Raw genomic sequence first — 22337 nt, forward strand, 5'->3', positions numbered from 1 at the left:
ACGAGAAAGCATAATCTGCTACAGGTGAAATGTAGTGACATGCGAGATGGGAAGTAACATTGCAGAAATGCTTGAAACATGAGATGAGCTACTGAGAGTGAAAAAATAGACATAAGAGGTTTAGACTTCGTGATTAAATTATCACAGATCAAGCACAGACCTTATTATGTAGATGTTAAATCACACGCCCCTGTGGCGATTCTGACTTGGTGCCCCAGGTGAAATCTCATTGTCCCCCTTTCTCTTCGAAAGTCCTGATGGTTGTTTTTGTTGTTGTTGTTTTACAATTTCACGTTTACACTTTGTTCTTCATGTCACACATGCTTTTAAGCAGGGTGCGATCTACGGGGGAGCTAGGGGGAGCTCGGCTCCCCTTAATAAGACATGGGCTCCCCTGAAAAAGATTTTTGAAATTTTGGGGGGTCTCAAAAAATATTGACAATGTGTTATTTTGACGTGCAATTTCAGTTTTGTGTAATGTGATCATCTTGGATTATTATGTGTAAAACTGCAAAAATATTCATTCATGCATGACGGCGATTTGAACCTAATTCACTTCAATAAAGATAACTATACTACATGCTATTCTTGTCATGAGCATCAAGGTGTGGGGGCGCTGCGGTGCAAATTCATTCCACTCATGTTTAGTGCATGTTAACTCAAAGATTCGTAGGAAAAATATAAACGTTGGATTCAACATCGGCCGTAGATCTGTGCGCGCAGTCCTTGAAATCCATCCTGCAGTTAGCATCATATAGCCACCATGGCAAAAAGAACACAAGGCAGTTTAATAGCACGACCGAATCACCTGCTACAAGCCCTGTTAGCACACCTCCCGCCGGGATGACAACGCAAGAAGTAAGTCATTGTAGAGCCCTGCATTTCGGCCCGGGCCCGGCCAATGAACACCATTGGCCAGTTTCTCTGGCGTGATTCAATAAGGCTTCAGTAGTATTCGAGGAAAATGTATTTCCCATAGCAATGTCTCATTCCCTCATTTCGGGGAACCAAGGTTACACAAGTAACCGAGAACATTTTCCCAGGAGGTCTCCCATCCAGGTACTGACCAGGCTCGACCCTGCTTAGCTTCAGTGGGCAACCAGTCTTGGGCTGCAGGGTGATATGGCTGTGTCAAACACACACATATGTGTGTGTGACACAGCCATATCACCCTAATAATATTAATATAAAATATATATCTATATATATAAATTCTCAAAACATCACTGGTAAAAGATAAATAAAATAGCTTTAATACCCTTAAGTTTTTTAATTTTCTCATTAAATTACTTAACGAACCGTCTGTTTAAAGAAAGCAGCGTTAACAATGTACTAGATTGAAGTTAACATTAACTCCATCTGATCGGTAATAATAATGATTAAAGATCTTTTTACACCCAATTCACAAAATCGTTTCATCTGTTTACATCATTTAAACCTTCAACAAATAAGTTGTTTACTTGGATGATGTTAAACAAGTACAATTATTTTACCACAATGAACAACGTTTTTCCCTGAGGTACTTGAAGATTTCAACATTTTCGAATATGACGCCTCCTCTCCCGCGGCCTTATGGGACGGTGAAGTGTCCATCATTTGCCTACTATCATAATTAAGTAGAATGTCTCTATCATTTTATAAATCTATTTTTTAATTCATCCTAATGCAATTAAAACACTTGTTTCTAATGCAAGTATAAACACTTGTTTCAAAATGGATTATCAAACAGTCTGACACAAAAAGATGTACAATAATATACACTGATTTGATAAATATATATATTCTTTTTTTTATTATTATTATTTTTTGTAAAGACGAAATGTGTTGTTTTAATCAGCAGTTAGCATTTCATTACATTTGTGGCTTGACCTTCAATGTCACAATGAGACCACAAGCAGAAAGATGACTATATCATTATTCTCATAAGAGGACAGTTAAAGTTTGACAACAAATTCTCATTCCCCTCTAGATTTGCATGACACTAGCAAATTCTAGCAAAAACATTTAACCTGACAACAAAGTAAACCAAACTGTATCACATTATTTTGCAACAAACTCTAAGATATGGGTGAGGACTATTTTATAACAAATCCTGTTTCATTTGTTTCCTTCCCCTTGTAGAATTTGCTCTATTTTATGTAAAGGAGGGTGATCTCATTTCTGTCGTTTAGAGACTGCTACCGTGGTTGGAGGTGAATGGTCATGTCATACACCGTGTTCTAAAATTGGCTCAAAATATAAAAACATTTGATATCCTCAAACTGGATGGAGTCATAGTCTGAAGCTAAAAACCAGAGTTTGTGCTCATTACATACTACACTCTCATTACAACTCCAACATCCAAAAGTTGCAGACTGACTTTGACTTATGCCAAATAGCTTCAACCCATCCAGACTACAAACTGGGTCAAAGATTGGGGAAAAAGTTTTGTAGTGTATTCCAGAATGTTACACAACCAAAGTCACAGGGTGAATAGGTTAAACAAAGTTCAATCAGAACAGAGCTGTAAATTGGTTCTGATTGGTAGACTAATGTCCACCCAGCTGCCGGGGCTCTGAATCACATTTGACCACACACTTATCTCATCTTCTGTTGAGTCCATCCAGCAGACAGCCTGGCCGTAACTCACACCTGCAACATGAACACAGTCTTACTCTCAGCTATGTATATATTCTAAGTATATTATTTTCAAATTAGTGCTGTCAAACGATTAATCGCATCCAAAATAAATGTTTTTGTTTACATAAAATGTGTGTGTGTGTGTGTGTTGTGTATATTTATTATGTATATAAACACACATGTATATATTTTGGAAATATTTACATGTATTTACATGCATCTAAGTATATTCATATAATTTATATTATTTATCAATATATTTAATGTATGAACAACAAATTTGTTCTTAAATATATACATGCATGTGTGTGTATTTATATAAACATAATATATGTATGTGTACTGTGTTTATTTATTATGTAAACAAAAACTTTATTTTGAATTTGACAGCACTAGTTCAAATCTGTGTTACCTGAGCCAGAGCTGAGTCGTACTCCACCCAGACAGCAGGAGGAATGTGGACTCCAGACCGTTATCTCTGCACAGGCCTGAATGAGGTCACTGGACTGAAACCCGTCATAAACCATGGTGTGGTTGAACACTGGGTTGACAGATCCTCGCACCACCCGGGTCTGCTGGCCACTGACGCCACTCTCATCTGGTAATACCACACTGTACAAACACAAACCATACTGATGTGCTTAGGAAATAACAAAAAAACAAGCAAACTACTATGAATGTGCACACATACCTTTTCACATATGTACTAGGTGTGCCACGTTTAGTGGGAAGTAAACCAACAATCTCCCTCAACCAAATATGGAGCTCACCAGTTGGTGGACAACCACTTCCTAAAATAAACAAAGAGAGCTGTACAATAAATCTAAATCAATTTGAAATCACAGTATGGCTTAGTGAAATCACTAAAGACTGAAACTTGAAACTGAAAAATACATAACATTTTTGTGGACAGTTTTCAGCATTTTATCAGATTTGTAACCAGAAGCGTTTACAAATCCATTGTCAACTAAACAACAAAGAATTTATTTTCTACTAAAATGACAGCTTGAGGGTTTCACATTTGAAAATGAATAATTGAATGAACATTAGTATTGAAACTGGTAGTTTGTAACATACATTGCAATTAAAAATGTAATTTTTATGTTATTAATTTTTGTTCCTTTTTTCACAGAATTTAAATACAATTTCAATATTTAAATAAAGTTAAATATTTAACTGTGTTAAGCAGTAATATATTTGGTCTTCGTTTTTTATATTTAGAGTTAACAACAACAATGATAATGATACAAAAACAGTAAAGAATGATAATATAAAACATTCTCTCTGCCTGTTTTCAGCAACAGAATTTGACACTTTCTTATGAGATCAAACAACAACAAAAAAACACTTAAATTAAATATTTTATTTTTGTACCTGCATTACTGTGAATGTGCGAGTGAGTTTTTTAAATTATTAAAATATCAACATAAGTCAGGGGGTGCTTCAAGAAAATATTTTATATGAAAGGGGGCTGATAAAAAAAAATTTGCTTTACTACTATTTAAGCATTTTATTGAGGGGGGAGTGGGCTAGTGCATAGTAAATTAATATTGAGCTACACGTAATTTATCAATGGCCCTGCATATATATCCGGATATAGAGATTGTAAATATGAAGTGTCTGTTCAGACTCACCCTCTGAACCTGGAGGTACAAACTTAATTGAGAACAGAATGGTTCCTCTGTTGATGATGTCATCTGGACTTAACTTTACCTACGTTGAGAGAAAGAGTCTCATGATGAGAATGACATGTTTAATTCACTAAAGAGATCAGATAATCTCTGAAACGGCCTTACTCTTGGCTGGAGGTTGTGCCAGGTTGGTTGGCTCTGGCTCCAGTCCCACTGAGCCAACCTCACTTCCACCTCCCCCAGGAAGAGGTTTCTCCTCATTCTCTCCATGTGCCAGACTGACATACTCAGCACACGAGCCTGGAGGTCCAGTCTCCGCACTCTGTACTGGTACAGGAGAAATAATTACTGTAAGTTTGATCATGTATTTTAAATGCATAGGAATAATTTGTGAAAACAAATTAATAAAACTGACTTTCATGGTTTCATCATAGACTGGATTTAAAGTTTTCCTCTTCACTGCAGTTTTTTTCTTACTGCGGGATGTGTTGTCAGGGAGAAGGTAAACTTTAACGTATCTGTGTTTAAGAGAAGGATAAAGACATACTCTACTGTTCAAAGGTTTGAGGTCAGTAAGTGATAGCAAAAATATTTGTACTGTTTCAAAAGATTTCTATTTCAAATAAATGTTGTTCTTTAAACGTTCTATTCATCTAAACCAGGGCTGTCCAAACTCGGTCCTGGAGGTGTCCTGCAGAGTTTAGCTCCAACTTGCCTCAAAACATTTGCATGGAACATTTGCCCTCCAGGACCGAGTTTGGACAGCCCTGATCTAAATAATCCTGAAAAAATGTATCACGGTTTCCACAGAAATATTAAGCACCATTGTTGTTGTCAACTTTGATTATAATATTAAATGTTGCTTGACTGCTTTCATAAATAGTTGATAGCTATGACTGAATGAAGTGACTACAGTCAAGTATACTTACGGGTCCGATCGATTTTTACGGGCCGATGCAAGATCTTGGCAGCGTATTATGTGCACATGAAGCTCCTCTTTCTTGATGTCATACTGCAATGAGAACTGGATCCGCCCTGATACTACAACATCCCCAAAATCGCCCACACTGTACAGACTCATCAAACTGCCATTCATCTACCCACACAGAAACTGGACCGTTTACACCTTCAAAACTTCATTGGTGCAGAAGGTCAAGTGTTGTGCTTGAGAGTGCATCTTACCATATGATGGGAGGTCAAGCTGCAAACTGACCCAAACCTAGTATAGTCTAGTTCAGTGCTGCCGGAGTCCATGTCCCCCTCTGAGTCGATCTACCGAAACACTTACACATAATAAAAAAGGTTTTCAGGGATGTGTGTATCTGAACAACTGGCTTTGCCAAACAGACCTGTAGTGACGGTGATGTACTTGGCAAAATTCTCCTCTCTTTGTCCTCAGACTCTCCAACACTTTCTGGAGCATGAAGGAAAAGTGAAATAAGCAGAGTGCAATTTAGATGCATTTACATTTTGTCTTTCGTCATTTATGAGATGATTTTCCTACCAGTCTAGTTTATTTTACCTTTAAGACAATTTTCTTTTGCTGCATTTTCCTGTTCAAAGCAAGAACATTAGAAATGTTTCACATGCAGTAGCACATATTTCACAAGCATATAATATAATCTAATATGGAAATTGACCTTTGTGATGTGTCTTGTCCTGGATTGTTGTTCAGGGATAACCACATGAATGCAACTAAAAATAAAGTATCACAAAATAAGACCATATTTAAACTAATAAATGATTGCAAGTGATCTATGCACAGAAAAAAAAAATCATGATTTGCATGCTAACATGTTCATACACGCTTTATGCACATATACTTGAGTTTTCAACCGTATTATTAGATGTTTAAACAGCATTTTAAACACACAGGATTGCCTATTTCTCATTTAATACTGAAATATGACCAAGCAGACTGTGTGTGTGGATTTGTATACTTATATTAATATACAGACTGTTTAGATTCATTCAGTTTATTCAGTCCTAAGTAGAGAGATGACACCGAAATTTGCACCAACCTTTCCCCATCTTCTTTTTCTCTGTCCTTCTCTTCCTGTCCCTTGTCATCCTCTCTTACACTTATATTTTCCTGCAATTCTCTCTCTGTACTTTTGTCTTCCACTTGCTGCGCATTAGGTTGAGAACAGTTACCTTTTTCTTCAGCAAATATTGCTGTCAGAGGTATATCTACAGAAATAAAACAAAAAACAGTGTTGTGTGAGAACACACAAATACATAATACATTACAGGATTGACTAAGAGATCATGTGACCTTTTTCACGCCTCTTACGGCGTATAGAGGCATGAACAACATCAGCTCCTCCCTTCTGATATCTCTTAGCACGCTCTTCATTAAACCACGCGCCCGAGAGAGAGTGCAGACGGACAGGGTCTGACACCGTCTGATGAAGCGTCCTGAAAACACAAGCATTTCATCTTGTACTGCTCATATAACTTATGTTTGCCAAATCCGTTCAGTATTGTACACACACTGACCGTATTCTTCCTTCCTCTTTGCTGCGTAGTTCAGCATCTCTCTGCAGAACGCTGAGAATTACAGTCTGCTCCACCTCAGTCAGGTGACACAGATCTAGGAAAGGTTCCCCTTCCATTACAGGCACACCTCACACTGATCACACCTGGTTATTAAGATGATTTAGATTTGATTTAGATGAGAATCACACCCATGGGAACTGAGCCAGTTATGGTAATCATGAAAGCACAAATGAGAGAATACAAATTAAAACAACTAACAATAAAAAAAAAAAAGTTTTAAAGTTGTTATTTTTGTGTCAGAACAGGTATTTTTTTCATTGCAAGAAATTGTCAAATTCATTAATGCTCCAACCCCCATTAAATGTTTATTCATGTTCTCCAGATGCAATATAGAGACAACAAATTCCCTAAAACTAGATAAAACAACAATCAGTCCAGAGATAGCCTACTCTTTGATATTTCATTTTTATTGTTTTTGATTCCACAAGAACTGTTACATTAATAACATCGTCAGAAATGATGGCATTTCCTATGCATTTTGTTTTACTCTATTTAAAAACGTGATTTTTTTTGTTTATCCAATATAGAATATTTATTTAGAGCCCAAAATGTAATCTTTAAAATAAAATATTACCACACATCATAACTTTCTCTTACTACTCTCTAAATCCTTCCATAGCAATATTAAATAAAGAAAATCCAAATAGATGTGTCATCCAAACCACTAAATTCACGGTGTCATTTCCAAAATAAATGTTTAATAACGATTAACAGGAAAGTTCAGCTGTGATATAGACCGAGCGATGCTTGAATCGCGCACGCGCACAACAAACAGGGACAAACAAGACAAAAGTAAACAAATTACTTACGATTTCACTGAGGCCAAGTGTTATATCTACTTCCACATATAAGGTAAACATAAACGTACTATAATGCACACTTTCTATCAAGCTCCTAACGACTCCAGGTTAGTTAAATGTCCAACACTCGAGGACGAATGAACAGATGGAGACGCACCTGTCAAACTCTCCTACTTCAACTTCAATCGTGAAAAAGAAAGAGAAGAAGCAATTAGAAGTTGACTTAAACAACCGAATGTAATACCTTTGCCTTATCTAATGTCTTCTGGCTCGGTCATTCTCGTAATTTTTCTGTGTCAAGTTTAGTTGTCGGTTGTTTCTAAACACGCACTCGTTTGTGTCTGATTTGGCAGGATTGGCAGTCTCACACCCGCCCTCGGGCACAGAGCAAAATACGAACCGGATTCTCACACTTCAGCGAGTATGCACTTATTTTACTAATCACTTCACGCACATACAGCATGATATGTATGTCTCTCTCTCTCTCTGTCTCTCTCTCTCTCTTCTTGTCATTAGGCTATTATGCTGCTAGTCAGTAAAAAAGCCTGGCTGTAGTCACCTCTGTGTGGTATTACAGTATCACTTTTCACGTTTTTCATGTAATTGGACTACTTTTTTTTTTTTAAATCAACGTTAAATTGATTTGGGTGTAATGTGAGAAGGTGTGAATTGTATGTATGTGTTTTGAACACACCAGTTTAACTAGCACCCAGTTAATGTTGTACTTATGAAAATGAAAAGAAATTGATTTTTTCTGAATTAAAAAATTTGAATGTAAATATTTTTAAAATTCTTGACATAATGGTATTATATATTACAGCCGTGTTGGGGATAAAGTTTGTGTCTGCATTTTACTCATGTTTGTTAGAGTCAGCTCCAGTTTGGAGTCTCTATCAGCCCACACCTACTAAACACACACTGACACACGTTCAAAGGATTATAAAAACACCAGGCAGACAGACACTTAGACGCTCATGTTATACCTGAGCGTTGTTCATTGAACCATGTAGAGACTGCTTTATTGCTATTCCTATTTGCTAAAAGTCCTAAGGAACGTTATCAGGAACATATCAGAATGGACATGCTCAATCATGCGAAAAAAAACATTAAAAGCTCAGAAGTTCATCAATATCATGCTTGGATAACAAACTTCCATGTCAGCATATTGCATTTCAGTTTGTCAGTCCACAAGCTGCTAAAACCTTAAATTATGTAACAAATGTTGTTTTGCAGCTCTTCACTTTAAGAGGAAGCTACAAGCTTTTGCCTTACTATGAGCATGACTTATGTAAAGCAATATTTTTAAAGTTCTAATAAAACAGTAATTTAGTGAAATAATGAACACTTTGGGGGTTGGAATGTGTTTATTTAAGGGATTTTTTTTTTTACAAAGTAATGTTTTGCACTCCAGACTCTAACAAACATTCAGAGACCCGTACAAAAAAAAAAAAACATATATAAACACAATTATGCACACTCACACATGCACACACCTCTCAGACAAACATCTAAAGTAACAACTTCTCTGAGTGACACTTCACTGGCAAATTCAATATCTTTATACCCTTCCCATTTATAATATTAAACCACAAGACACAACCAATCACAACCCTCGATCCCTGAGTCCAGCCTCATAACTCATCATGAGAAGCTGCTTCATCTGCCTTGAGTTTAAACTCATCCTCTGTGATTCGTCCATCCTTGTTGCGGTCCTGGTTGTCATACATATTCTCTATGATGCGTTGGGGATCAAAACCTGGCGCCAGACGACCTTTGCCCTCTTCTACCTGCTGGAGGATGTAATCTGAAAACTGTATGGAAGGGACAGACATTGGAGAAATTAGCTTAATAAACATTTTGGAGATGTATTGCTATGCACACACTCGCAGTATAAAACAATATACCTCAGTATTGTCCACTTGCGCGTCTTTGTTCTTGTCCATCTCACTGAAAAGGTTGGGTGAAACATCGCTGTCCCATATAAACATGTAGCCTTCAGGAAGACCTTCCACCACATCCACCAACTCAACATCAAACAACAGCACGGCACTTCCAGGGACCTCCCCATCTGAGCAAGAAATGGTACTTAATAATATATTTTTTGTGGGAAATATGTAAGTTTTAAGTAAACATACTATCATACTACACTTACTATTACTGCCACAGAAAGGCAAAAATAGTAAGAGTAGTATACAAGTATGTGGTGTCGAATTTAGCAACAGCCTCCCTGAATGTCAATATATCAGCACGCACCTAAATTGTTAGTTTAGCTGAGTAGGTTGTTAGAAGAATTTGCTTTGTCTCCCTCTGGTGTGTCCACCACAAATTGCAATAGAAATTCATGAAGCCAGCAGTAGAGATTTAAAGTATTGTCATAACATGCTTAACATTAACATAAAATTTTAACATTTCATGTTGCCTTACATACATGTAGCATAACATTTTATTTGACAAATAAAAGGCTTCTGATATTTTGCTCTAAGGATAGTGTTTCCTGCACAAACATACAGCATCAGTCATGACCAGTTTGAACAAATTAATCCTATGAGCCGGCTCTTTTTAGTGAATGAATTCAGCACAACCAGAAATGAAATTAAAATAAGGTCCCATTCCTTAATGCTAATAGTGCATTAACTAACAACGAGCAATACATTTATTAAAGTTTTTATTAATCTTTAATAAAAATGCAACTGTTCATTGTTAGTTTATGTTAGTTCAGGTCAATTAAATAATATTAACAGATGCATCTTTTGATTTTAATAATGTATTATTAAATGTTGAAACTAAAAATAACTATGATTCATATGATTCAAAATCAAAACATTTTTTCATTGTTAGTTCATGTTAATTAATTTAGTTAACTAATGTTAACAAAATAAACCTTATTGTAAAGTGTCACCCAGTAACTCCTATAATACAGCTCTTTTTATGAGCCATTAAAAAATCACTGGTAGCAATTTGTGCACTTATTAATATAAAATATTTACATATAAATGTAAGATATATACATTATATTTTACTATGTGTATAATTCATAATACTGTATGTAATAATTATTATATAATTATTTAATATTAATATATTGAATATATATTTGTATTGTTTTGAATATATTTATTTAGATATATAACATTTGTTTTGTGTTTGTGAAAGGATGTCTTACCTACTCCCCTCTCTCCATAGGCAAGGTGAGGTGGAATGAGTAGCTTGCGCTTCTCTCCGACACACATTCCTATGAGGCCTTGTTCCATGCCTACGACCACCTGTCCAGCCCCCAGAACCACATCATATGTCTTACCCAAGGTGAGCCTGCAGTTACAAACAGACGGAAAACATAAATTAGATCAAATTTCTAAATATAAACCATACGTTCTGATTCCCATTTCCATAGCAATATAATGATCAAATACTTGTAACATGCCAACACAACATAATATACAAACGTATAATTGCAACGCACGTGGAGCCGATGTAAGAGCCATCCATGAGAGTGGCGTTGTAGTGGTATTTGACAAAGTCACCACGTTTTGCATTGTAGGTGCATTTCTCTGGCTTTACACTGGTGATCTCAACTTTATCAGATGGGTTGTGGAAATCAATAATATGGACATCAAACACCAGCACAGCTGAGCCAGGGATCTTAGTTCCTATATAAGGAGACAGAGGAGATTAATACAAAGATAAAAGTTAACCTCATGTTCTTTTGACTATAAAAGGACCAATCAGCACACACCTGTGCCCTCTTCTCCATATGCCAGGTGAGGTGGGATAACAATCCTCCTGCGCTCTCCAACACACACACCCAGGAGTCCTTGGTCCATGCCTGCGATCACATAGCCTTTACCGATGTAAGTGTCATAAGTGCGATTCCTAGAGTAACTGAAACATAAACAAAAGCATAAGTGCACTGTATATCACTTTACAAACAGTTTCTGTTCAAATTAAGGGTTTTTACCTGGAGTCAAAGAATGTGCCGTCCAGCAGGGATCCGTTATAATGGTAACGCATGAAGTCTCCTACTACACTCTTGCGTGGACAGTGATCTGGAAGGCTTTGCACATCTACTGTGATTTCATCTTTGGGGTTATGAAGATCAAGTAGAACCACATCAAACACCAGAGAGGCCTGACCAGGGATGTCACTTCCTGTAAGTGGAGATAACTGGATGTTGTAATGCTTATTTTGCATGCACAAATATGGTTAGTATATATTTCTAATAAAATTACTCTTACCATCTCCATTCTCTCCATAGCCAAGGGAAGGTGGCAAGGTGATAATGCGTTTTTCTCCCACACACATTCCCAAAAGCCCCTGGTCCATTCCCGCAATGAGCCAACCAATCCCCACGTAAGTGTCATAAGTGCGCATACGTGTGTGACTGCAAATGAAAGAATCAGAATTACTAATTGGGAAATACATCAAATTCAGACATCCACACTTTTGTTTAAATGATATCAATATTTTCCTTAATTAATAATAAATCAATAAAATAAATAATCATAAGAATTAGGATTAAGATGTTTTAACCTATTTATGTCCAAAAATGAAATATATTCATGTTTAATTCTATATGTTTATACATTAATTATGAATAATATTTAGAAGAATTCTTTAAAAATATTTTTATATATTTAATATTTCACATATAAACCATGTATTGCATGCACATGCCACTGCTTCGGGTGTGTGTGTGTTCACTGCTGTGTGTGTGTTCACTGCTGTGTGTGTGCACGCTGGATGGGTTAAATGTAGAGCACGAATTCCGAGTATGGGTCACCATACTTGGCCATATGTCACTCACTTTCACTTTCACACATTATTGTGCTGTTAGTTCTGGTCCTCGAACCTGATTGGTCAAGAGGTATAAGAGTGTATAAAGACCTAATTTATACTACAAAATAAAAATATTAATATGTGTTAAATATTTTTTGGAAAAGGTTTTGTTTCTATTATTAATTTATACTCATTATAGTAATGTTAGATGTATTAATTAATTATTTTATCATTTTGTTTTAATCCTATTTAATTTAATAGTTGTTTTATTTAAATAAATAAACCTCTTATTAGTGATAGGGATTTTTTGTGGCTCTTTCTGGTGATTACGCCAGTAGGTGGCGACATGTGACTGTCTATATGAGTCATTTGATGTCTTCATTCAAACGAATTGGAATTAATGAATCACTGAATCATTGAGCTAACTGATTTGTTCATAAATATTCAAAACATTCCCTTGCTGTTGTAACAGTGGCCGTGGAACTATTGTTGTTGGAAAAGCAAAAACAGAACTGGCAATAATGTGCAATAAGTGTTTATTCAATATCAAATGTTTAATAAAAGTTATTCAATATAAAAATTTAATTACTAAAAATATCTGTCTATCTATCTATCTCTTCTTTTCATTTTTATCCCCTTTTTTTGGGTTCACATGACTCATCTCACCTGGAGTCGAACAGCGTGCCATCGAGCAGAGTACCATTGTAGTGATAACGGACATAATCAGACACTTCTACAGTGCGGCCACAGCTTTCTGGCTTGTGGTAGGTCTTTATCTGCACCTTGTCCTCTGTGTTCCAAATGTCCAACATCAACACATCAAAGTGAAGGATAGAATCCGGGGGGATGGTGTCACCTGACAAGGAATGACATAAAAATACTGTGAGAAATAAAATCCAAACCAGTTTAGCAGCTTTGAAATCTGCCCACTGAAGCATGATTGAAACCAGCTACTCTAAAGAAGGACAATAAATGCTTTAATCTTGTGTTTACTATAAAGGCTGCATTATTAGTTGATGTTTGCTCACTACAATAAAACTGTGCAAGGGGAAGTGTGCCACCCTGTGTATTGTGTATTTCACTAAAAGAGCTGATCATGAGATGAATGCGTCTGAGATTACTTATCATTTAAGTCTGTTGTATATGTGGTATGTGCAGATAAATTATACACATCTGTTTGTGACTTCTACAGCTGAATTGGGCAGACACACACTAACTAGTTCTGACAAGTGGACATTGCTCAACATTCTTCTTTGAATCACTCCCATTGGGAGTTCACACCCCCGTCTGTTCCACTTCCCCCCTCTCTCTCTCTCCAATTGGAGATGCATGTTCCTCTGACTCAGCAGGAGTTCAGAAGAATCATGGGTATTGTAGGTCTCAGTGAGTTTCTCGCATTAGCATGTTACCTAGTGGTATGTGGCTATTTAAATGTAAATGTACTGATGGCACCTACACTGATAGACATTCATGCATAAAGTGAATAGAGAGCTGTGTATTAAAAAAGTGCATTTACCATAACCATTCTTTCCGTAGGCAAGCTGTGGAGGGATTTTGACCATCCATCGTTCATTAACACACATGCCCACTAAAGCTTTGTCCATCCCAGCAATCAACTGCTTCCGGCCAACAAACACATTATAGGTGGTGCTACGGTCATAACTGCAAACACACCAACAAAAATCAGTAAAACCATCTTTAAAATCTGATACACACACACACACACACATATATATATATATATATTTTTTTTTTTTTTTTTATAATTTGGCAAATCATTTTATAATAATTTTCTTGCATTAAAAGTTTACCTATCAAAATCTAGTGATCTTAAACAGTATTTTTAATTTAAATATTTGCCAATGGTTTAAGAACAATAAACTTAATTTAAATTATATTCTCTGAAAAACCTTATTATCTCACAATTTGCTTCTCATGTAAACGTCTTAAAAAAAAAGATTGAATTTCTTCATAAGAAGTTAAATGAAATTAAAATTAGGTTAGTGCAATAATATTTTATGCAATAATACATTTGCAAAAAATAATGCAATAATATTTTTTTCAATTTTACCTAAAAACTTAAATCAATTCAATCGACGCTGAAAAATATTTGTTTGTAGAATAATTTTCACTCACAAACTGCTAGTAAATTCCACAAATACTAACAGAGAAACAGCACGTAACACATTGAATTAAATATGACATTTTGAAGAAGAAAGACTAAAAAAGTATGGTCTTGTAAGATATTTTCCAATGATCTTTAAAAAAGCTAAAAAGCTGAAAAATGAGGGCCCTTTCATTAAGCATTATGAAAATTACAGCCTTTCACCAAACTTCATTAATTAATTCATTCACTTATTCGTTGGTTCACTCAGTCACGTGTACATTCATTCATGCCATTCACTCACTTTTTCAGTCATTCCATATCAAACTTTACAAAATGTTAGCTTGTTTTAAATCAGCTATATATATGTATACGACGTGCTTTTGCAGAAGTAAATGTTCACAGTTCATAGTAATTGGGCAAGTCCCATCTGCTCTGCCTGCGTGGCTGTGAGCGCCACAGACTAAACTCTACAAACGCAAATGGCTTCAGGCCAGGTGAGAAGATGAACAATGGAAGTCAAACATGCATTTTGCACTAACCTAGAGTCAAACTTCTTTCCGTCAGGGAACATGCCGATGTAGTGATACCGAACAAAGTCTCCAGACTCGACCTTCCGGTCGCAGCGCTCCGGAGTGAACGTCTTCTCAATCACGATATCATCTAACGGTACTGGCGGCGGGTTGCACGCCACGAATGTCACTAGGAAAGCCAGGAAAATCATCTGAACCGTTAACCTTATCATCTTCCGTTTGTGTTTTGCAAATGGCTTGTTGCTGCTTTCGGGCGCTGCAGCAGTTTGCTCAAACCCTCTCGCTCACTGTAGTTGAGAGGAGAAGTGTGTAGACGTGGTGGATGATTCCTCAAAATGCCTTTAGCTTCTTCCTGTGGCTCCGGTGTCACTTTACATGGAGAATGCGCAGGAAAGAGCTCCGTTTTGTAGGGATAATGCGGAAATGCAGGCCTAGAGGCTGGAATGCTTTCTACGTGGCACAGAGAGGGGCGGCTCGCGCTTTATGATGGATGGGGGGTTTTACGAGCATGTAATTATAGATGGCCCACCGAGCAGTGCAACATTTATAAACTTTATACTCATTAGATCCGATGATCATATGTCTCCTTATTATAGTTCAGTAGCTACGTTTTGAATAATGCATGCATTATAAAATTTCACCGGTCTAAATGCATCCATTCACTTTAGTTTCATTTATTTTGTGATGTGGATATTGTTCTAATAGCCTACATTACTTCTTAAAACGTTTAAATTACATGATAGGCTGTATACACCAAATTTTGTAATTATGTATGACGTATTTCACATGCTTCCTTGCAGAGTTTGGACACAAATATCTTTTAAAGGGACAAAGTGGAATTAAAATGTTCTGGTTGTGTAACTGCTTACAGCAGCCATGGAAAATGTTCACAAATCAAGAGAGTGTGAACTTTCATAGTTGCACAGCCTATAACGTCTGTGTAGAATATGTTCTTTTCGACTCTTCAAACTTAAAAGTAAATGTTACCGGTGGGATTTGACGAATAAATTATATATTTTTAGTAAATCACAGTAATGTTTATTTTTTTAACTTCATGGGGGAAGGGTGTGTTCTGACTGACTTTGGGGACGTGGAGAGGCTGCGGAGCGGGCGGGTCTTGTGCTCTCACAATCCCGCGTACGTTGAGATTCCCATACGGGACCATGGCCTCCTCATCGCACTGCCTCAGGCTTGCATTTCTTTTATTCTGTTTTTCTTTTTGCGTTCTTGCGCAGTATGAGAAATACAACTTTCGCAGTTTCCCACGGCACGAGCTTATGCCCCTGGACTCGGCGTACCGACACGCTTTAGACAAGTACAGTGAGGAGAAGTGGCCCGAGAGCGTGGAGTTTCTGGAGATGAGTCTCCGGCTGTACCGGCTGCTCAGGGACAGCGAGGCCTTCTGTAACCTCAACTGCAGCACGGTGCGCCTCGACGACGAGACGCGCTTCAGCGACTTCCCCGAGCTGCACGCCTTCGGTAACGTGATGACGCGAGCTCAGTGTCTGAAGCGATGCAAGCAGGGCTTACCTGCCTTCAGACAGACGCTCCCCAGCCGTGAAACCATCGAGGAGTTTGAGAAACGGGAACCCTACAAGTACCTGCAGTTTGCTTACTTCAAAGTGAGTCTGCTACAAAACATTAACTTTCTCTCATTACATCTACAATTGTTTATGAAGCTAGTTTAAGGGTAAGTGAGTGTTTTGCAATACTGTAACATGGTAATAGGTAATAGGACTGCAGACAGTGAAAAACATGGTAGTACGAAATGGTTCATTTTTGCTCTTTTTCGTTGTGTAGATTATATTAGATGGTAATACCATGGTACTAACCATGTACCATCACAATACATGGTATTTCAAAGTAGGCTACTTCAAAGAATACTATCATGTGCAATGCATTGTTCCAGTACATGTGGAAAATCCCTGATATTACCAAAATACCATGACAAAAGAATAGCATACTATGGTAGGCTACATAAAAATCTGTGGTTTTACCATTTTTAGTACCATAATTTTTAAAAATATTTTATGTGTAGAGTTTTGGTTTGGAAATGTCTGACAAAATGGAGTATTATGAATTATTCCAGAGTGATAATTTGGCCAAAGCTGTATCTGCAGCGTACACGTTCCTCCTGAAGCATCCCGATGATGAGATGATGCAGAGGAACATGAACTATTACAAGAGTTTACCTGGAGCTGATGAACATTTGAAAGACCTGGAGACCAAGTCATATGAGGTGAGACCCCAGACACAAAACACTGAATAAAAGGAAATCAAATCCTCATATAAATCCTCTTGTTAATGCTCCTTGAGAGCTGCTGCCATTAAAGCAAAATGGGGTCAAACTAAATACTAAGAAATCCTGAAATTCATGTTTGTTTTCAAATTAAATTTTCCTTTCAGATATGCTGATAGCATTACTTATAATGACCAATGTGTATTAAATTATATGCAGAAATAGACATAACAGAAGTTTGGGGGCAGTGTGATTATACATTTGTTTTGTTCAGTTGGGTGCATTAAATTGATCAAAAGATATCTATAATTTTAATATATTTTTGTTTCAAATAAATGCTGTTTGTTTGAACTACTCTTCGTCAAAGAATCTTGAGAAAAAATATTACGCAGCACAACTATTCTCAACTGATTATAATAAGAAATGTTTCTTGACCATCAACATATAAGAATGATTTCTGAAGGATGTGATACTAAAGCATTGCCATCACAGGAATAAATAACATTTTAAAATCTATAAAATTAGAAACAGGTATTTTAAATTCTAATAAAGTTTCACAATATTACTTATTTACTGTAATTTTGAGCAAATTAATGCAGCTTTGGCGAGCATAAGAGACTTATTTTAAAAACATAAAAAAATCTCAAGACCCCAAACTTTTTTTAGCAGTGGTGCGTATATAATATTTATCTATAATACTATATGTCTACATTTGTGCAATCCAAGCTCAGGTAAATGTATACAACTGTAAAACATCTGTTGAATGTAATAAACAGTGTTGTAGTTTACAGTTACATATGGTTAATATCGGTTCTTCTTATTTAGACGCTTTTTATTCGGGCCGTGCGGGCGTACAATGGAGATAACTTCAGAACGTCAGTGTCAGATATGGAGCTGGCACTGAGAGACTTTTTCAAAGTGTATGATGAGTGCATCGCAGCGTCAGAGGGATCCAGACAGATCAAAGACTTCAAAGACTTTTACCCGTCCATTGCAGGTTGGCATATAACTGCTGCTCTTGTCATGTCTGCCTCTGAGATCCTTTGTAACTCTAGCTGAAACATAACATGTGTTTTTGTCTTTAGATCATTACACAGAGGTTCTGGAGAGGAAGGTTCGCTGTGAGAGCGAGCTCACGCCGGTTGTAGGTGGATTTGTTGTTGAGAAATTTGTGGCAACCATGTACCACTACCTCCAGTTTGCTTATTATAAATGTAAGTCTAGAAAGTTCTCTGTTTACATAACAATTTACGTGAACCATGAATGCGAATAACTGACATGAAACATATACGCTTCCATTCAAAAGTTTCTCTCCTTCATTCTCACTCAGTGAATGATCTGAAGAACGCTGTACCGTGTGTGGCCAGCTACATGCTCTTTGATCCCAGTGATGAGGTGATGAAGAATAATGTGGATTATTATCGGTACCACAGAGAAAAATTTGGCCTGACTGATGAGGATTTCTTCCCTAGAGCGGTAGGTGTTTCACATCATAAACACATAATAATGAATAAACACATTTATTTTTCTTTAAATGTTTGATGTTGAACTCAGGATGCATTCTCACATGACAGGAAGCAGTACGGTACTACAATCAGACAACGCTACAGCTGCAGATGCTAGAATTTGCCAAACAGAAGTTGCTGTCAGATGATGAGGTGAGATGTGAGAGTGTTTGTGCATGGGTAATTTCGAAGCTTTTTCAATTATTCGGAGCGTTGAATACTTGCAATGTGAGTTTTGGACACTTGGGTGCGCACTATGCTTACTGATTTACTCTGAGCCGTTAACTGCATCACACATAAATGAAAGTGTTTATATGCTTATTTAATTACAGCGCAGTGTAATTTTAGTATCATTGAGATACTGTTAATAAACACCATTCTTTCTCTAACTCTTCCTCCAACCACTTTTCTCTTTCAGGGTGAAGTCTTAGAGTTTCTTGATGAATATCTTGATGCTGAGAATGAATAAACGATTTAATTTGCACTGAAATGAAAACATTGTGAAAATGTTTTGGACCATCCTGTACCATTTTGTGTTCTTGTATTTATTTAGGGGTTGGTGATTGGAAGTGTTGATATCTTTTTACTTTAGACATCTGTACTAAAATATGTACTTATATTTACACATGTAAATACAGATTATGCACCACAAGCCAAAAGATTATAATTTTGAATCTTAGTCCCTGTCAATTTAAAGTATCTCAGAGAAAACAATGATGTGTTTTTATTTTGTTGGTTGGATTGTTTTAATGAAGATTGCTTTTCTATACTGAATACAATCCAAGCAATGTTGTTACCATGTGAAGATATCCAGGCAGAATTGGGCCCCCAGAACTGCTTGAACACTGAAAATGTATTTTTTGGCTGATTGTTACAGATGCGGTTGCTGTTGTAATAAATAATGTGGATGAAAATGTTTATACTCGATGCTTTTGTGCTGTGAAATACTGGTTGATTCATCTGTCATTTTCTATATCTGTATTGTTTTAATATTAATATTTTGTTACCTCAAGTGTAACAATGTCTCTGTACAATCCTCCTTCTGGTGGAGAATTTGTGTATTTGGCATTTCAGAAGGACTGACTTACTTTAAGATCCTGAGCTTAGTAAAGTTTTGGTTATCCCAAGCCTCAGGCAATCTGTTTGGACCAAATGTTGGCACTAATATGTTGTTGTTGATAACTTCACAAATGTTCACTTGGCTGTTATTCAAAATATGTGTGAAATGGTGCTGTATAGAAGAACTCAAACAAACTTGTCTATTTCAAAGGCTGAACCAGTATTGCCTGCCCTTAAAAGCAGTTTAAATTTCAGACTAAATATAACAGCAAAAGACTAAACACTAGACCTTAAGCAAAACACTTTTACTTTTAAGAGTGCGTGGACGGTTGTTTTTTTAATCCAGACTCCCTCCACATCTCTCATTCCTCATCCCCCACCCCTTCTTTCCTTTTCTCTGTGGGTTTTTCCTACTATGGTGTGATAAACTGCACAGATACTCCATGTTTAAACACATTTAAACAAGTCTCTGTTCTCCTGCTGTGTGAGTATTTGTATGCAGGAGTGTTTCTGAGTGTTTCGTCTTTGTTTTGTGGTAAAACGACAGCTTAGACACAGAAAACATGTCCCTCTTTTGTGATATCAGGTTTGGCTCTGCTGCTCTTATACACATACAGAGACACCTGGCAACGCTACGCAAATGTTTGCAGTCTTATTTTAGGCAGGAAATGTTTTTTTAAGCCTATTTAAGTAATGTTGACACCAAGGAAGACTAAAGCGGCCATTTTCCCCCCAAAGTAATTTATTGGTTAATGTTCTGTTAGTTTTCCACAGCTATGTTTAGTCAGATACCCTCATGTCACATCTAACTGACATTGTTACAGTGTAATGTTGATATTACCAAGCAGTTTTAGCTTCAAATGGAATTGAAAAGATTACAGATTAATAGAACAAAGATTATGAAGTCTCACAGTTCCACATCACAATAAAAACACTTTACAGTTCAGAAAATAACTTTCAGAAGATATCAGAGCAAAAAATAAAATAGTTAAAATGGGTACATTTACCTCACATATAGCAAATTACCAATTTTATGGTAAGAAGTTTGTTTATCCACTGTAGCTTTAAATAGATCTACAGCAGACAAATGGAACTGATTTCTTGATCTAGAAATGAGATTATTTTGTAAATAAATGCAAGTGTTTTGGCTCTTGTATGATAAATTGCTTGTGATTTTCATCATTTGTAAGTATCTTTGGATAAAAGCATCCTCTAAATGGCTAATGTAAAATAAGACTGTGCTAGCTTCTCTGCTAAATAGAGATGTCAGGGCTGGAAAACATATTAAAAGACAACACCAACAACAACAACAGCCAACAATCAAAAATACCCAAACAGTTAGATAATGTTAATACTGTCAGTCGATCATTAATGGATACTTACAAATGACCCTGCAAAATTCATGAAGTTTTACTCCACTTTTCTTCACTTATAATTCAATCAAACAATATAAAAATGCTACATTTGCTCTAACAACTCCTAGAAATAAATGACTTTACTACACTTAATTACCTATTATTAATATTATCTAAAAATAGCATACTATATGTTTGACCTCAGTATGACAATTGAAATAAAAAGTGATCCTAGACATATCTGATTTGTGTTTTTGTTTTAATTCACTAGTTCTAAAATCAAGTTTTTACATTTATAATACACATGATATAAATATACCTCATAAACGTCGTTGGAAGTGATGAACAAATTGAATGTCTTGTATAAGACATGGCCAAAACGTTTGCACTGAACATCAAGATATTTGGGAAAATGTTTGTAGAAAATAGTCTGCTATGATATAACTTTTATAGCACTACATATATTTTAAAGAAACTGAAGCTGTAAATGTGTTGAAAGTGTTTAAAAGAGTCCTGAGCTCAACCCCAAGAATCTCACTTATTTATAGGAAAATAGTCTGAAATGAACAAATGCTCATTGTATTCTAAATTTAGGGATGGAAGCTATTTATTCTGCCTGCTCTAGGTCTATAAGAGCTGGAAGCCAATCAGAATTCACCCTCAGTTCCTCTGACCAGAATGTCTCACCTGTCTGCAAACTAGAAACTCAATTGCGCACACAGTTCAACCACACTCTCTTTTGAACTGACTGCTCTCTTTCAAAACCAAAATAGGCTAAAGTCACAATGATTCTCTTACACACGCTTACTCACTAATGGACAACGCTATAAACATGTACAAATCTGGACAGACGGGCACCATGTACACACATGCACCGACCAACAGTCCAATACAGTCCGTCCAATGCAAGAGAAGACATCATATTCATGATATATCAATTATCCACAATACAATGAAAATATAAAGAAAAAGAAAACATTGTAAATCAGAAATACTAACTAAATAAGCACTAAACAATACAACCTTGTGCGATAAAGGAGTGTTAAACAGAGACACAGAGAGTGTTAGTGTGAAAATCAGGGTTGTGTGGCATTCAGAATAGAATTAAGGAAATTTAATAGAATTAAAAATTCAAAAAATTATATAACTATAATTTTACT

At 36.3% G+C, this 22337-nt stretch overlaps 3 protein-coding genes across 5 annotated transcripts; 1 reads left to right on the plus strand and 2 right to left on the minus strand.

The window, feature by feature from the left end:
- Positions 1-1808: 1808 nt before the first annotated feature.
- Positions 1809-7998, minus strand: LOC306846836 (synaptotagmin-like protein 1). 2 transcript variants are annotated; one of them, XM_079380469.1, is made up of 15 exons: positions 7619-7998; positions 6750-6892; positions 6526-6668; positions 6272-6440; positions 5891-5945; positions 5773-5803; positions 5600-5664; positions 5433-5522; positions 5180-5346; positions 4666-4768; positions 4416-4577; positions 4254-4332; positions 3311-3410; positions 3032-3231; positions 1809-2631 (listed from the first exon to the last, which is right to left on the minus strand). In XM_079380469.1, the coding sequence occupies exons 2-15, from the start codon at positions 6863-6865 to the stop codon at positions 2489-2491; spliced, it is 1623 nt and encodes a 540-aa protein (XP_079236595.1). In that variant the 5' UTR covers positions 6866-6892; positions 7619-7998; the 3' UTR covers positions 1809-2488. The 2 variants fall into 2 exon arrangements, with proteins under 2 accessions (XP_079236595.1, XP_079236594.1); XM_079380468.1 differs by having other exon boundaries at positions 7854-7993.
- Positions 7999-8956: 958 nt separating this feature from the next.
- On the minus strand, positions 8957-15480 carry LOC306847585 (peptidyl-prolyl cis-trans isomerase FKBP9-like). Its single transcript, XM_079381616.1, has 10 exons — positions 15029-15480; positions 13899-14044; positions 13049-13238; positions 11842-11987; positions 11565-11754; positions 11343-11488; positions 11070-11256; positions 10773-10918; positions 9514-9677; positions 8957-9420 (listed from the first exon to the last, which is right to left on the minus strand). Exons 1-10 carry the CDS (start codon positions 15229-15231, stop codon positions 9241-9243), a joined length of 1698 nt encoding a protein of 565 aa, XP_079237742.1. The 5' UTR covers positions 15232-15480; the 3' UTR covers positions 8957-9240.
- LOC306847586 (cartilage-associated protein-like) lies at positions 15370-20380 on the plus strand. 2 transcript variants are annotated; one of them, XM_079381617.1, is made up of 7 exons: positions 15370-16641; positions 17109-17258; positions 18084-18255; positions 18344-18472; positions 18589-18734; positions 18833-18916; positions 19182-20380. In XM_079381617.1, exons 1-7 carry the CDS (start codon positions 16183-16185, stop codon positions 19230-19232), a joined length of 1191 nt encoding a protein of 396 aa, XP_079237743.1. In that variant the 5' UTR covers positions 15370-16182; the 3' UTR covers positions 19233-20380. The 2 variants fall into 2 exon arrangements, with proteins under 2 accessions (XP_079237743.1, XP_079237744.1); XM_079381618.1 differs by having other exon boundaries at positions 16116-16641; positions 18813-18916; positions 19182-19687.
- The last annotated feature ends 1957 nt before the right edge of the window (positions 20381-22337 follow it).

The sequence above is a fragment of the Barbus barbus genome (genome assembly GCF_936440315.1).
Source record: "Barbus barbus genome assembly, chromosome: 27".
Lineage (NCBI taxonomy): Eukaryota > Metazoa > Chordata > Actinopteri > Cypriniformes > Cyprinidae > Barbus > Barbus barbus.

Bases quoted from the DNA above. Each gene is read 5' to 3' on its own strand.
- LOC306846836 (XM_079380469.1), bottom strand. From the start codon at position 6,865: ATGGAAGGGGAACCTTTCCTAGATCTGTGTCACCTGACTGAGGTGGAG. The intron at 5,804-5,890 runs GTCAATTTCCAT...TGCTTTGAACAG, and splicing joins GGACAAGACACATCACAAAG to GAAAATGCAGCAAAAGAAAA. The intron at 4,333-4,415 runs GTAAGGCCGTTT...CTCTCAACGTAG, and splicing joins GGCACAACCTCCAGCCAAGA to GTAAAGTTAAGTCCAGATGA.
- LOC306847586 (XM_079381617.1), top strand. From the start codon at position 16,183: ATGGCCTCCTCATCGCACTGCCTCAGGCTTGCATTTCTTTTATTCTGT. The intron at 18,473-18,588 runs GTAAGTCTAGAA...ATTCTCACTCAG, and splicing joins CCAGTTTGCTTATTATAAAT to TGAATGATCTGAAGAACGCT. The intron at 18,917-19,181 runs GTGAGATGTGAG...TTTCTCTTTCAG, and splicing joins AGTTGCTGTCAGATGATGAG to GGTGAAGTCTTAGAGTTTCT.
- LOC306847585 (XM_079381616.1), bottom strand. From the start codon at position 15,231: ATGATAAGGTTAACGGTTCAGATGATTTTCCTGGCTTTCCTAGTGACA. The intron at 13,239-13,898 runs GTAAATGCACTT...ATTCCTTGTCAG, and splicing joins CTACGGAAAGAATGGTTATG to GTGACACCATCCCCCCGGAT. The intron at 11,489-11,564 runs GTAAAAACCCTT...TTTATGTTTCAG, and splicing joins GGCACATTCTTTGACTCCAG to TTACTCTAGGAATCGCACTT.